This window comes from Ictidomys tridecemlineatus, chromosome 7 (genome assembly GCF_052094955.1).
Source record: "Ictidomys tridecemlineatus isolate mIctTri1 chromosome 7, mIctTri1.hap1, whole genome shotgun sequence".
Classification (NCBI taxonomy): Eukaryota; Metazoa; Chordata; class Mammalia; order Rodentia; family Sciuridae; genus Ictidomys; species Ictidomys tridecemlineatus.
The window spans coordinates 137,994,684-138,010,355 of record NC_135483.1 but is presented as its reverse complement, the minus strand read 5'-3'; the positions used below and the strand labels follow the sequence as shown (position 1 = coordinate 138,010,355).

Genomic DNA, 15,672 nt, shown 5'->3' with positions numbered 1-15,672 from the left:
GCACTTCAATATGTGGTTGTTGATTGACTGAGTGAACAAATGTATTCTTTTCTTTCTTGGGCTTATTATCTCAGTTATTCAGAGAGTAGTATCAGTAAAATTCAGATATAGATTTGACTCTTATGTTGTCCTATAGCTTCTCATAGGAAAATCCTCTCCATAATTCACAGAGCCTCAAAATAGAGCAATTCTACATACCTACAGAGATTGTGCTACACTAACATATAATTAGAATGTTTTTCTGAATTTACATGGTGTCCTGAGTGTCTTTTTCTTTTGAACCACCTGTTGAGCTAGAGTTTGGGGAAATATCAAACAAAACTATAGTCTGATCAATGTTCATTTCTATACCACTCACTCTTGACGGACACCAGCTCCAGAGGTTGAAGGCAACATAATTCATTGATCAGAGCCTGGGAATGTTGTTTCTTAAGCAAAACAAAAGTTCCACATAATGCCTAACTCCAGAATATGAGCTTTCCTCCTTCCTGGGATTCAAAACTCAATGCCTGTTGTTATCACCTCTATTGGCAGATGATAGATGGGCACGACAGCAGAAAAGTGAACATCCAGTTCCTCCGCTCACACATTGGCATCGTTTCCCAGGAACCAGTGTTGTTTGCCTGTAGCATAAAGGACAACATCAAGTATGGGGACAACACCAGAGATATTTCCATGGAAAAAGTCATAGCAGCTGCCAAGCAGGCTCAGCTACATGACTTTGTCATGTCACTCCCTGAGGTAAGCACTGAGTGTGTTGTTCCCTGTAGTAGACAAGAGATGGCGGGTGAGGAGGGGTAAAATGGAAAAAGAAAAAAAAAAGTTGTAATTGTGGCTCGAGGAGAAGTTCCAAGTTTATTTCCCAGTGTCTTATTCTTTTAAGCAAAATAATTGAAAATCAACATACAAGTATAATGGTTAACAAAATGGTTGCTATAGACTTTGTCATACACCCAGCAATATCGTCCTGAGCATTAGTTCAATATCATGGAAAATAGCCTTGTATTTGGAGCAAACATGGGTTTGAATCCACGCTGACACTTCCTAGCTGTGTCAATAACTTTGGGACAATTTCTTATCCATTCTAAGATTGTCTGCTTCATCTTTAAACTGTAAAAAAAATAACCTTAAAAATGAAGGAGTGAGCTTAATAGCCACACAAAGAGAGCTGCTGTTGCTGCTGCTGTCATTGACCCCGCAATATCTTGGTACTTGGCAGCTCGTGCTGTGCGTGGTGGGTACGTCATGCCGCCTTGGTGTCTCTTACTTTACCAGAGCCAAGTCTGAACTTAGTGCAGTATTGACTTGGCATTTTTTTTGTTCACCAGGCATCTCTCTTGGTGACTGACCACAAGGAAAATTAAGATATGAAAACCGTTATAGGAACCAAATATTACCTTTAACCTTCTCTGCTTCATGTTTTCAAAAAAAAAAAAAACATCACTTAGAAATTCCTTTCCTTTGTAAGTGATTATGTTTATAAATTTTATAATGTTTGGGGTAGGGTTTTGGTTTGTTCTTTTCATAAGACTCCCCAGGTCTTAGGTTAGCCTCTTGGCCTGGTTCTAGCCTGGGCAGCCTGATCAGCAAACCTGGGAAATATTATTTGCTGTATCTGGAGTTGAAAAACAAAGTCGTGAGACCGCAGAGGAGCTACTGATTCCGTGAATGTTTATTGAGCACCTACATGTTTTGCTCAAGAACTGCCTTAGAGTTGATTTACTGCCTCTTTTTCTTACAGACTTGCCCACAATACTCTTCACGGCCCAATTCATCTTTATAAGGATAAAGGAGGCTGCCAGGACCTCATGTGGCTTAGTGGAGCATTTTTCAGGGGACAAGGGAGGCAAGGGAAGGAATGATCTTGAATTGGAAGGCAAGTTAGAGCAGTGGTTAAGAACCAGAATTCAGAACCTACCTAGATACACCTGAATTAATTATTAATTTATTTATTGGTACTGGGAATTGAACTCAGGGGCACTCAACCACTGAGCCACATCCCCAGCCCTATTTTGTATTTTATTTAGAGACAGAGTCTCACTGAGTTGCTTAGCACTTCATTTTTGCTGAGGCTGGCTTTGAACTCTCAATCCTCCTGTCTTAGCCTCCTGAGCTGCTGTGATTACAGACGTGCACCACTGTACCCAGCTCACCTGAATTTAGATTTCACTTTTGCTGCTTATTATTGTCTTTAAGTTTTATCATCTACAAATTGAGAGAATGTGATTTCTGTGAATACTGAGTGATGTCCCAACTAGTATGCGTGCACAATCTCTGAGGCATAGTAAACTCACTGTGAATGTAGCCATGTCAGGCATCTAGCTAGACCCCTTTCCTTCCTAATTTCATCAAAACTCACAACAAATATGTGATCTGGGTACCACTACTGCATTTTCAGATAAGCTTGCAGCTCCAATAAATTTAATAAGCTGTACATGATAGCAGAGCTAGATGTATAAATGCAAACCAAGGCTTGTGTTCTAGATTGGTGTCTCCCTAGGAAAGTAGTGGAGCAGGAAGCCCCTCAAAAAGCACCTGTGTTCCTGGGCTTTTTCCATTTGATGATCTTGTCCAGTTAAGAGTGTAGAAATCAGGGAATCTCCAATCAAAAAAAATCTCTTATCTGGGATCTTACCTGGAGACAAGGAGAAAAAGATTGAAAATATAAACATAAAAGAAAGGCAGAGATGAGGAGTAAAAATCCCCTCATTTCCCAGCACAAACTTCATATTTTCTTATATTCCTAGCTGGATTTGATATCTTTTATAGGATTATTTTCACTGTCCACAAGTTCAAAAACAATCATTTAAATTCATAAAGGAGTCATTGATGTGAGCTCCCTACAGCACAGAAGCAATGGACATTTCTAGTTCTCAATCTTACCATACCTTTTCCAGAAATATGAAACTAATGTTGGGACCCAGGGATCTCAACTCTCTCGAGGGGAGAAACAACGCATTGCTATTGCTCGGGCCATCCTACGAGATCCTAAAATTTTGCTCCTAGATGAAGCCACTTCGGCCCTAGACACAGAAAGTGAAAAGGTACATACTGATTTTCTAAAGTTGTAGATCGTTGTAGATTAATCTTTTGCTGTAAGAATGGCACTGTTTTCAATTTTCTGATTCATTAACAGTAGAAATTGGCAGTACTTCGTAGAAGCAAAAGATAATCTCTAGAGAAAATGGTTTAGCAGAGATTTGTTTCAGATAAAAAAAAAAAACTTTAACCAAATAATAATTGTTTTAAAGATTCTCCAGGTTAAGTGACATTTTTCAAAAGGGAAATAACTTTTTAAACATAATAAAATAATTTATTGTAATAGGTTAGGCATAACATTTTATATTTTCTCAAGCAATGTGACAATGGGTGTGCCACATACAACAAAGAGAAGGTGGCACCTGATGCTCAGTTTGCATGAAAGGAGATGCAAGTGAGAAAAATCAAAATTCTGAAATTCAAAATGTATGATTAACAACTTAAAAATCAGGATTCCATTCTGGGAAGAGCTAAAATGTCCTGAATGAAGACAAGCATCGGGAATGCCACTTAACTTCTACTTACATTGTTTTCTTGGTTTTCTTTAAATAAACTAGACCACCAAATATTATAAATTTACAATGATTTTGTAGTTTCACTGAAATTTCTTGCCTTGCTGAGATTTCTCAGCCTGTGAGCTACAATTTAAATCATGGATGCATGGATCTTCTATTTGCTTGATCCTCTGTTATGCTGAATCTTTGGATTTCCCCTAAGTATGGGATTGTTCCCAGGTGGTATTGAACTGAACTCTGAATGATGGTAGGCTGGGGACAATCATATCTCTTTGCATCAACTCTCTGTCTTTTCTTTGCAGACAGTTCAGGTTGCTCTGGACAAAGCCAGAGAGGGTCGGACCTGCATTGTCATTGCCCATCGCTTGTCCACCATCCAGAATTCGGATATCATCGCTGTCATGTCACAAGGGGTGGTGATTGAAAAGGGGACCCATGAAGAACTGATGGCCCAGAAGGGAGCCTACTACAAGCTAGTCACTACTGGAGCCCCCATCAGTTGACCTGACTCAAGAATGTAATGCATAGAGCTGGGGACATAGTCCCATGGGAGAGCACTTGCCCAACGTGCAGGTGCTCAAGGCCCTGGGTTCAATCCCCAGCATATGGGAGAAAGAAAAGAGAAATGTTAATATTTTATTCTTACAGACATAACCATACGCTGAGATCAAGACTAATTTCTAATGACCGTCAATAGTAATTCAGTTTAGATGTCCATATAGAAACTGGAGTCAATGTCAGTGAAAATCAGCTGTTTAGCCACCACACAGTGCTTCTCTCTGCAGAAGCCAGTTACAATCACTACATGGGAGTTGTGAGAGGCTGTGGAGTGAAAGAGACTGATCTCCTCGAGGCAGGAGGACTGTCATTTGTGATTTTGAACCCTTGGTGTATATAAAGCTTCCTCTCTAATAGGCACTTAATAAGCTGAACTAAGAAAAAAATGTGAAAAGAGCAAAAGGATCAAAGACCAATTGTGTTTCTCAGCTAATAGTTTCTTGCACATGAAGCAGATACATTCATCCCTAAGGCTAAGGATAGGGAAAGGAAGACTTTTGCATCCTGGAGGCTCTCAAGCTGGAGGGATGTGGCAGGGGCAAGGATTAGCAGGGGTGTACCCGTTTGCAAGTGTTGATTGAGGTTGTGGACCCAGGGTGAAGTACGTAGGAGCTGTTGGACTTCTTGGTGGGCTTGAATGCTGAGAGACATAACTTCCTGTCTACTAGACTAAATCTGCTGGTGTGGTTGGGTAGAGGTGTGTGAGTGTGTGTGTGTGGGGGGGGTCCATTCCAAGCCTTATACTTCTCATCATCCCCCTCCATATTGGTTGCTTTCTTTATTCCATAAGTCCGATACATGAAATAAAAATAGTGCCTTTTACCTTGCTTTAGCTTCTTAAGGTGTAACATTTAAGTAGCCAGTTAAATATGGCAGAAAAACTCTCAATTCATCTCTGCTTTTTCAGAATACCACTAAATGATATTAAAAGAATTAAGAAAGCATAAAACCACAAGAACACAGAAAGCAACATGAAGCTGAAAACAAAATTTTGAGATCCAGGAAGCAAATAAACAACAGATAATGGGTTTAGAAGAAGAGAGAAAAAAAAAACAAACAAACAAAAAACGGTCCTCTACTGGTTGGGGGAAGGGAAGAGTGTGAACATTCCATTTGGTACTACAGGCCCCTAGTACAAAGCCATAGGGTCCTTCAAGGAGTGGGAAGGAGAGGAACCCATGGGGCTGAAGACAAGAATGGGCCGAGACTATGTAGCAACAGAGGTGCTGAGCCTCTCCTGCCCTTCCCTGATGCCAGCAGGACACCTGGGCACTCAGCAGGACACCTGGGCACTCACAGACAGGCTTGGCATAGGGAGACAAGTTGCAGTTGAGGGACAATGAACACATAGGAGGCAGAGGATTGAGTGTAAGGGTGTGTATGGACAGAGAGACCCCTAGCTACGATCCTCTGGCAGATGACTGAAGAATGAATCTCTGCGGAAACTGGTCAATGCAAGAAAAGAGATCTATGGGTCCACTAATCTTTCAAAGGATATTTGAGAGTCTTCAGAGTCTTTCAAAGAATATTTCCTAGCCAGATTACCTGACTGTGAAGTACCTGACTATGAAGTCCCTCTGCCCACAATATGTTCACACTCAGAGATACCCTGGCTTTTCAGCGCCTACCTTTTGCATAAGCAGAGACTGCCAAGGATCATCAGGAAACATTTTAACATACAAAGCAAAGGTGACAAGCAAGAGTACACCCAGAAGAAAGGAAATAACAGGTGACAGAGACAATGCAAAAATCAGAAAACGCTCAGAGAGGCAATAAATTTACTCAATGATATATTTCCATCTATTCAAATAAAAACAGGAGTCCATTAAAATGAATACGGACTCAGATACACAAAAGAGCTCTTGATAGCAGAAATGCAAAATTCAATAGCAGGACTACACAGTTCTCACCAGTTGTACTGTTATCTCAATGTCTTCCTCCCTACATCTTCTTCCCAAGCCTATTCACTCTGTACTTATATTTCTTCTTCCCATGGCCAACAAATGAACTTCATGAGTTGTGGTATTTTGAGGTGTATTATTTTCCCCCCTGTGTTTTCTTATAAATAACTTCAAAGATGTTTTAGCAGGTTGACTGGTCAGGCCAGAATTATTGATGGTTGCCAAGACTGGGAGACAGAGAGCGGAGGAATGCATTCTAGTTATGAAAAATCACAGGATGAAATAAGTTGCAGAACAAAGATCACTTCAGAATAAAGATGCAGGAAAACACATGCTCATCCTCTAATCTTGAAGAAAGAAGAGCAGAATTCACGTTTAGTGGCTTTTCAAAGAAGGAAAACCCAGAATCTGTCTGGGAGTTTGTTTCCCTAGAGCAAAAAATTCCTGGGGTCTGAGGACTGAGTTATCTTTTCAAATAAGGTACTTGAAAGTCTTTGTTGAAATAAAAAAGGTTAACTTGAGAGGATGTGAAATGATTTGGGAAAACAGTTGCTTTTCAAGGCTTAGTAACAAAGGAGATTACAACTTCAAAATGAAACAAATAAAGTTGCATTTTATTTTGCAACACCAGGGGGTGTCAGTGTCTCCATTTCTATTCTGTATCACTGACAAAGATTTGACTCCGCAATTTTAATTATTGTTGTTTCTCAGCTGACCCAGGGGTTGGCTTAATCTGTTCTGTCTGATACTTATCATCGCAAGTCTTTCTTCAATTTAATGTTTTTATGATATGTTTGTGCTGAGATCAAACTCTCCTCTAACCCCAGTTAATAAAAGTTTATAGAAGAAAAAACAATAGAAGGATTAGAAGATAAAGTTGGGAAAAACTTTTTTTTTGAAAGTAGAATGAAAAGATATTAAAAAATAAGGGGAAAAAATTAGACAATTCAGGAGATGCAGTAATTTGCCAAAAGCAATTCCAGAGACCTCAGAGAAAGCTATGGGGAAGAATTTTGTAAAGAAATAGTCCAAGAATATTTCCTATAATTGAAGAATATGAATTCCACAATGAAAGGGTTCACCAAGTATCATATATAATGAATAAAAGTCCTACCTTGGCACATTGTTATGAAATTTTAGAAAACTGGGGTAAAGGAGAAGCTATTAAACTTTTCCAGGAGAGAGAGGAGATGTATTGCATATTATAGGTAAAGAATCATGGTGACATACCACCTCTTGGCAATGAAAACTCAAAGTTAGAGGAGATAAAGATTTGTCTTCGGAATTCTGAGGAGAAATTATTCTATACAGACAAAATGTTCTCAAGAACAAGAAGAGTCTTAAGAATTTCTCGGTCACATAGGTCTCAAAACTTTTATTTCCTGTACATCTCTTCTCAGGAAGCCACAGAGGGAGATCTTAAAATAGAAGAGCAAAGGAAGAAAGAGGAAAGAGGTGGGATGTAGGAACAAGTGATCTAACTCAAGACCAAGGTGATGGAAATGTCCAGGGGTCATCTAGGAAAACAGGCTTGCTATACCCATGGGGCACAGCCAGCCCAGACAAAGCAGGACAATGAGTTCTGAAAGGCATGTCTCCCGGAAAAAAAACACCTGCTAGACTACCTGGTGGGCTTGAATGCTGAAAGACATAACTTCCTATCGGAGTCTTGCATGTCAGTAGAGGGTACTGGAATACTGGGCAATGGGGGATGGGAGAAGAAGAGACAATTAACAATTAACTCCAAGGGAAAAGAAAAATTACACATAAAGGAAATGCATTTATGTTACAGTGCATGATTCACCGGAGAATGCTATTTACAAAGTCATATTAATTGTGGGTGGCATAGGATGTCTATATAAAAGAACTAGATCCTCATTTTATGATGGAAACAAAATAGTTCAAAAAGGTAAACAAATAGAATGAGAGCGCATCATTTAAAATGTATTTTATATATGTATTTTATTTAACCTAATCTATCCAAAATACTTTCATCACAACACATAATTAATATAAAAATTACTACCAAGATATCTCACATTAGTTTTTCTCACTAAATATTCAAAACCTTCATGCATTTAGACTTTCAGCACATCTTAGACCAGACAAGACACATGTCAAGCTCTGTTATAAATATTCACCTGTTTGAGTTGACCAGAGGGGAAAAGGAAGATTGTTTGGGGTAACAAAATAAAACTTTTAATGCTTCCATATTATCTAAGCTCCTGAGGATCTTTTTCCAAAACTAGTTTTGTTATAATTAATTTTAAAGATTATTTATGATTGCTTTCTATAAATAATTTTTATGAAAAATTGGAGCAACACATTTTCTAATTTCTTTTGGACAGATCTTCAGTCATTTGATTCATTTCAGAATTGTATGGAAGCAAGTGCCCATAAACTAGAAATCTTACTATTTGGTAGAAAAAAAATGGGAAAAATATGGCCTCTAGATTCTTCTGTTTAAAGCTCTTTTGCCTATAGTCACGCTAGGTCTACTTTGCTCTGAGGAAATTATTTCAATGAAAAGACATCTCAAGGTGTCTTAGTGCTGCACTCATGCATGTAATTTTGGGCAATTATATATTCATTTTGAAATGTAGAGCCTGAAATATTTTGATATTGTGTTCTAATAGAGGAAGATACATAGGACCCTAATTAGGTATGTTTTGCCACATATTTATGCAAGAATTAAAAGTAAGTTTCCTCTCCTGAATAATTACCAGAATATTCTCATCAGGTTGGTTTAGGATCCCACCTCATGTTTACAACTAAGGGCTTGATTTATTAAATATCTCTCATGCATGCAAAAAAGCTCTCTGTAATCAGGTCATGCAAGTAGAGAAAAAAGATTGAAAATTTGCTTGCTGTTTTCAAGCACATTTTAGGATAGATTTACACATGCATGTGTGTCATGGTAAAATAAGTATTATGTCCATTTTCATTTTCTCCAAATTTCTAGATCAAGTGAATATTTCACCTGCATATAAGATGGCAGGTGAAAGCAACTGCAACAAACCCAATTCCAGCTTCTTTCACACTGTGTTCAATTAAATGCCCAGTTAATTTAAATGGATAGACTGTAAACAAAGCAATGCCCATGATTATCATCTAATTAGCACTGGCCAACATTATAATGTGCTCATTAGTGAGTTGTATGGTGTTCTAAGGCTCATAATGAGTAATCAGGGTACACATGATTGGCATGTAGCTGCCTAGATGCAACTACTCAACCCAATAAATCAGAGCTAGGACAAAATGTGCTATAAAAAAAGAAAGAAGACTATATAGCCAGCTGGTGAATTGACAGTTTCCTCCTTTCTATAATTCAGGTAAAACTCTGACTCTCAGACACAAAGAAATAAATTCAAGAACAACAGAATACTGGTGATGGGAAAGGAAATGTTCACGCAGGTGACACGGAACAAGTGCCTCCAATTATCATAAATGAGTACAGAAAAGAAGAAAAAATCTTTGTGCTGTCATATTGGTTCAGAATACAGGTTGCAGATATATCAAGTTTAGACTCATTTAGAGGTGAGCAGTGTCTAAATAAAATTTCTTGAAAGTTGAAAATTCAAATAATCATTTCAGTGTAACTATAAAACATTTTATAGTTTAGAAAGTGTTTTGCCTTCATAATTTTAATGTATTATTATGAATCAGCAGGCTGCAGGGAAGGGATGCAGCTTTAAATTGCATTCATATATATATATATGGGAAGTCTCTGTGGCAAGTGTTGTTTGGTTCACTTGACACCCAATCCTAGACCCTTTTTCTTTGATTTCCTCTGTTGCAGAGGCTGGGAGGTAATTTACCCTCCCAAACTCCCTTGCAGTTAGAGGAGGTCAGGTGACTGTGTCTGGGTCATTAAACATAGGTAGAGGCTCTATCCAGGCTGTTGATTCCAAAATACAGCCTGAGGATTTAAAAAAAAAAATCCCTGTTACTTTTGCCCTTTTTTCTTTCCTGGATGCATAGCAAAGCCACCACCATCATGGCAAGGCAGGAAGACAGACTGAGCCTGATTCCTGGACATCCCTCAACTGTACTGCCTAGCAAAGCTACCTATCTTCAACCATCTTGTTACAGGAGAAAAAGACACCTCTCACTGTATTAGCCACTGAAGTACTTGTAGTTATTAATTAGGTATTAGCACCATCTTAAGAGACACCAACATTACTTTCATCCACCATATATGAACATAGTGTAACTCCACATCATGTATAACCACAAGAATGGGAATTTATACTCCATGTATGGATAATGTCAAAATACACTCTACTGTCATGTATAGCTAAAAACAGCAACTGATTTTTTTTAAAGTCACCAACCATCCAAAAAAAAAAAACAACAGATTTCTATTCATAAAAATACTGAAGTATATAGAAAATAATGCAATGTTAAAGTATTGATGTGTGCTTAAATGACCTTCAGGTATGACTTTTATTCCTAGAGATATTTATGCAAAAAGGAATTAATCCACTTTCCCCCCAAACATCACTGCTATAGAAAGGATGGTAGAAGTCCTTGTAGTTCATTCTAGTGGCCTCCCAGGAATATTTCATGTACCTGCTTTCTATAAAGGAAGGATCCACTTGGGTACTTAGTGTGTTATCATTATGATAATTATGCTTTCTTCTCACATAATAAGTTGGGATTAGACTGCAAATAATGTGGATTCCATTGGCAGAATATAGACAGAATTGAAAAGAAAGTGGTTCAAGAAGAAGACAAATTTTAAAAAGATAGGTTAGGAAAGATGAAGAACCATGTTCTTAGTTAATTTATAGCCAGGTATAGCCTCAATTCTTTCAAGTTCACTGACCAGAGATAGCCCTGGAGTTTACCAAGGTGCTGAGCCTGGAACCAAAGGAGAACCTTCCTGGGGAAGTCTGTGAACTCATCCTTGCCTCTCAGGCACCTCAACATGCTTGTTATATGCCAGGTGGGAGTTAGAAAAGAAAAGCCCTTTGTACACCTGAGAAGATAGTAGAAGGGGATTTCTAATTTTTATATATCATGGTCATCCTAAAAAAAAAACAAAAAAAACCAACTTGGGATCCTATGATTTGTTGGAAAGATGGTGCTGCATTCAAGAAGCACATTTTGACAGCTGTAAAGAATTCAAGCCTCAACTTTACTTTTTCATCGTCAAGAGATCCATAATGAGTGCACAACAAACTTACTGAAGAACTGCTTCAAACATGTAGGTACTTTCCAACAGCATAGTCACTTCAACATCTCTAACCCTTCTGCCCTTGAAGCAAAGTTTCCTTCTCAGCCTCTTATTATCTAAATCTTCTCAGGATCTTGTCTAGCAAGAATTTTCACTTTAGGGTGTTGAGGAAGGGGAAATGGAATTGGCAATTTAATCATAGAGTCACTTTTACACAATGGGTGAGCAGGAAATCTATGAATGTTCTCATATTAATAATTATGTCCCATTACATCAGCTGAATTACTACACATCTCCACGTACCTCTTTTCATAGCCATAAAATTTGAATTCTAATTGGAATGTAATATTTTAAAGATTGAAATTATCACAAAGATCCAAAATTGTTTAATAGAGTAGCAAATTTCAAAATTTTAGAATTTATTGCCTTGTTTATTTCACATCAGTAAATTAAAACAGTATCTATGGAATACAGTTGTATCACCTATCTTACTCAGTTTCAAAGAAAAACTAACAATAACCTAGGAGCCTTCCACAAAGACGGTGCTTCATAAAAAACAAACGATAGAGTAGACTTGGAGGAAGAGCCAGAGCCTACTGAATTTCATTGATTAAGACCCTAAGAGTAGCAGAATGTCACAGCTGGGATGAATTTTCCAGTCCTAGCCTTTACTAGGCCTCTCAGTTGAGAATTTAGTAAACTAAGGCCACCGATGTTAAACGGTCCCCTGGAAGTCACAGCACAGAGCCACACTGGAATGGAGGACTGCTGACTTCTAGTCCAGGGTGCTGCTAAACTCCATAAAGTCCTTTGAATTTACTGACACCTGCCCCATCCCCACCCCCACTTTCTGATGCTCTTTGGGATCCACAAGTGACAGAGCTTCTTGATGGAGCAGGGTAAGCCGGACATCAACATTCCAAAGCTAAGAAATGCACAGTAAACACCTCAAAACTCAGGCGGAAACATTTGCTCAGCCTTTGTTACATCCATGCAGCCTTCATACAGAAAGACAGCAAGGGCTCCACCATTTCTTTTGTTCAAAAAATTAGTAGGAAGGCAGAATCTGGAATGATGATGATGAAAGAGAAGACCTTGAGGATCAGATGCTTTAGACTCAGACTTTTTAAAAAAAATATTTATTTATTTGTTTCTTTATTTATTTATGGGACTAGGGATAAACCCAGGACACCCTACCACCAACGAGCTACATCCCAGCACTTTGTATTTTTTTATTTTGGCCTGGAACCAGTGGTCCAGTCTCTGAGATCACAAGTGTGCACCACCACACTAGCTTTGACGCAGAATGATGGCTGGAGGGCAAGGGCAGTGATGGGTGAAAGGCCGTGATGGGTGCAAGTGATTTCCACCTTTACGAAATGCCTTCCACTGAAAATGGGACGTGTGAGCTTGGAGGACAGCCTGACCAACACTATTCATAAGACAAAGTCTGAATCCTGAAAAAAGTCAATTTTTTGAGCAAGAGTTATACTGTGATTGGCTCAATGATGCAGAAGGACAGGTGAGAGGCAGAGGAGGAAAGAAAGCTCTTCTTTAGTAGGGTCTGGTCTCCTTTCTCAGGCACACACAGTGCCTGCTCTTTCTTCTGGGTATTCACACAGACATTCTCCCAGGGAAGGGGTCAGTCCCCATTTGGACCAGCAGGGAAAATGGGCTGATGTGCTGCCTCCTGACAGTCCTCATATGTGCCACAAACCCAACTCAGCAGGACCCCAGCTGCTGCCATTACTCATTCCCTCTTCTCTGGGGGCTCCTCCAGAGCACACTGTCCTTTGGGGATACATCATCACAGCCAGATTCTCTTCAGAAAGCACAGGGCAAATAGAGGAAAAGAAAAAATTCTAAGAAATTTAAAATTCAAAACAGAAGGCTATTAATTGGTTTTACGCTAACCTTTATAGCCTTAATCTTGGAATTTTCTCCCTCCTTTAAGAACAATCACTTCTGGGCTGATATCTTCAAATGAGATAGGATTTCCTCCAAGTCATTACTGTGATCTCCATCAAAGACAGCAAAGAAAGTAATTAGTACTCCACACCAAACCAACCACAAATTTGACAGAAACTGCACTTGTCCTTTGCACAGCGAAAAATGAAGCACCTTCTAATTCTTAGAATTTTCTCATGAGTTGTTGTCACTGGGCAGAAATTTCTGGATTTGTTGCTTCTTACAGACTTTCTCTTCTACTAACTTTCTTTTTTAACAAAATAAAGACTTAAAAGAATTAACAAGTGGTTCCACTTTACCTTTGGAGCAAAAACTACATATGAAGCATTAACAATAGGGGAGGGGGGAAAGTTAGGAAGATACCTTAGTAACACTGGGATCCAGAATTGTTTAATAGAGTAGCAAATTTCAAATTGGGATGCTTCATCCAGGGAGCTCTTTGCAGTTTCCAAGGTGACCAAGAGATTGTCAAAGAGGAAGAATCCTTAGAGCAACTGTACACCAGTGTCCTTCTGTGAACAGTTTCTGAACATGGACAGAAGTATTGGTGTCAGGCATACATGTATGTTAAAGCCAGAGAAACCTGAAAGGTTTTCAGGTTTTCCTGAAAAGGTCAGAAAAGTCATCCACCCATCCAGAATGTCATCATGAATATTTGTAAAACCACCTAGTTTTGTGGCCCTTATGCTTGCAGGACAGGACATGGTTCAGGGAAGGTGAACTTAGACTCTCTGATTTGAGGCAATAAAACTAGATCCAGGCAAACCAAGGTGGCTAGAACTCCCAAGGACAGAGGTAGAGGGAATGGAGCTGCACAGAGAGAAAATCCCAGATCTGCCGAGGTCCCTTTGGGAAATGCAGTAGAATCTACCATTGACTTCTTATAGCAGGGAGTATGGATTCATGTTATCTTGCAGGAATGGGTGACCATATGAAAATTATTTTTGTTTTGTTTTGTCATCAAACACTGTGGGACTTGACTTGTAACATCCAATTCAGTAGCCACTAGATACATTTGACTATTTAAATTTAAATTAATTAAAAGTAATTCGAGTTTAATAAATCAGTTCCCCAGTTGCATTAGCTGAATTTCAGGAGCCCAGTAGCACCAGTGCTAGTGGTCCCACACAAGACAGCACAGATGCGGAGCATCTCCATCACTGTGAAAAGTTCCACCTGTAGACTGCTAGAAACTACAACTTTAATATACTTAAGAAAGTAATCATAGTTTTAAACCCACCTATTTAAAAAAAAAAAAAAAAACTTTCTCTTTTTCCAAGAGTTTTCTGTTGTTGTTTGGGGTTTTTTTGGAGGGAGGTGGGGGTATGTGTATGTTCCAATTTGATTTCAATTTTATTTACAAGTTCATGATATATAATATTGATATTGCTTTGGATTTTAAGAACACAATAGAATTTTATTTTAAATTACCATTCTGTTACAGCGAAATAAGTATAGAGAAGGCACGAACTTAACCTTCTGAAGCAGATGTCCAGTCAACAGGCTGTTAAAAGAAAGGGATTCAAAACTCATCTTGATAACTAGTTTCAGCAACAATAAATTCCTTTGCATCTCTTGTCAAATGTATGTTTGATTGGACAAATTTCCTAAGTCAGTTGTCTAGATCGGCTCATCCCCAAGGCTCACGATATTGACATTTTTCTCTTGAATATGTAGATACGCAGACCTTTTGAATATATGGATATGGTAATCGGAGTCAGATGAACTTGGTTCTGCTTCCTTCTGACAAATAGATTGCAAGCAGAAGAATGTTTTCCATCGTTATTAAAGGCTGGCATTTTCTCCACGCTGTGAGAAACTGCTTCTCTTGCTGCCTAAGCAGTTTCAATTGCAAAAGCAATTTGCCACCATACGGATTCCTCCAGGAGACAACTAGAGTAGAAAAGAAAAATCTCCTCAAATTGGGGACTCTGAGGGTTTTGGCAGATAAAGGTAGAATTTGGGGGGATTGATTATAGAAAATAAGCCCTTACTCTTCTTGCTGCCCCCTAAGGATCGCAGGTCACCCAAAGAGCAGCATGGGGTAACTTAAGAGAGCTTCTCCCGCGGCACCAAGAGGGAATTCAGGGTGCAGTCCAACACTGCTGCAGAATCCTTGGCTCTTAATGCCCCAGTGTTCTCAGGCCTTGGTTAGAGCAGGCTGAGACTATACCAGAATGGAGAACACTTCAAGATGAACATTGCCAACCTCATAGGGAACTTTGATAAAAGGTTCTGAGAGGGGAGTTAGAACTCTGACCCAGCAGTATGAGCTGGGGGTGAGGCAAATGAATCATAACATATGAAGTGACCTTGGAAAGTTAAAATGAGGAGGGGCATTGATGAAGTGAACCAGAATCTTTCTCTTCTGCTGCTTTTGCCCTAATTATCCCATTAGCATAAGACAAATTTAACCTTAAAGTAAACTTTCTTCATCCCTCAGTCTTTTGCTTAATAACCAATTACCTTTTAAAAAGAAAGCTACTAAACGCATTTCATAAAAGCAACAGCA

General features: G+C 38.8%; 1 protein-coding gene across 1 annotated transcript in view; it reads left to right on the top strand.

The window, feature by feature from the left end:
- The window catches only part of Abcb11 (ATP binding cassette subfamily B member 11), an 89,935-nt gene extending 84,996 nt beyond the window's left edge, over positions 1-4,939 (top strand). Inside the window, exons 27-29 of the mRNA XM_078017538.1 lie at positions 535-741; positions 2,898-3,044; positions 3,857-4,939. Coding sequence (XP_077873664.1) covers positions 535-741; positions 2,898-3,044; positions 3,857-4,057 — 555 coding nt within the window. The 3' untranslated portion in view covers positions 4,058-4,939. The remainder of the gene's footprint in view (positions 1-534; positions 742-2,897; positions 3,045-3,856) is intronic.
- The last annotated feature ends 10,733 nt before the right edge of the window (positions 4,940-15,672 follow it).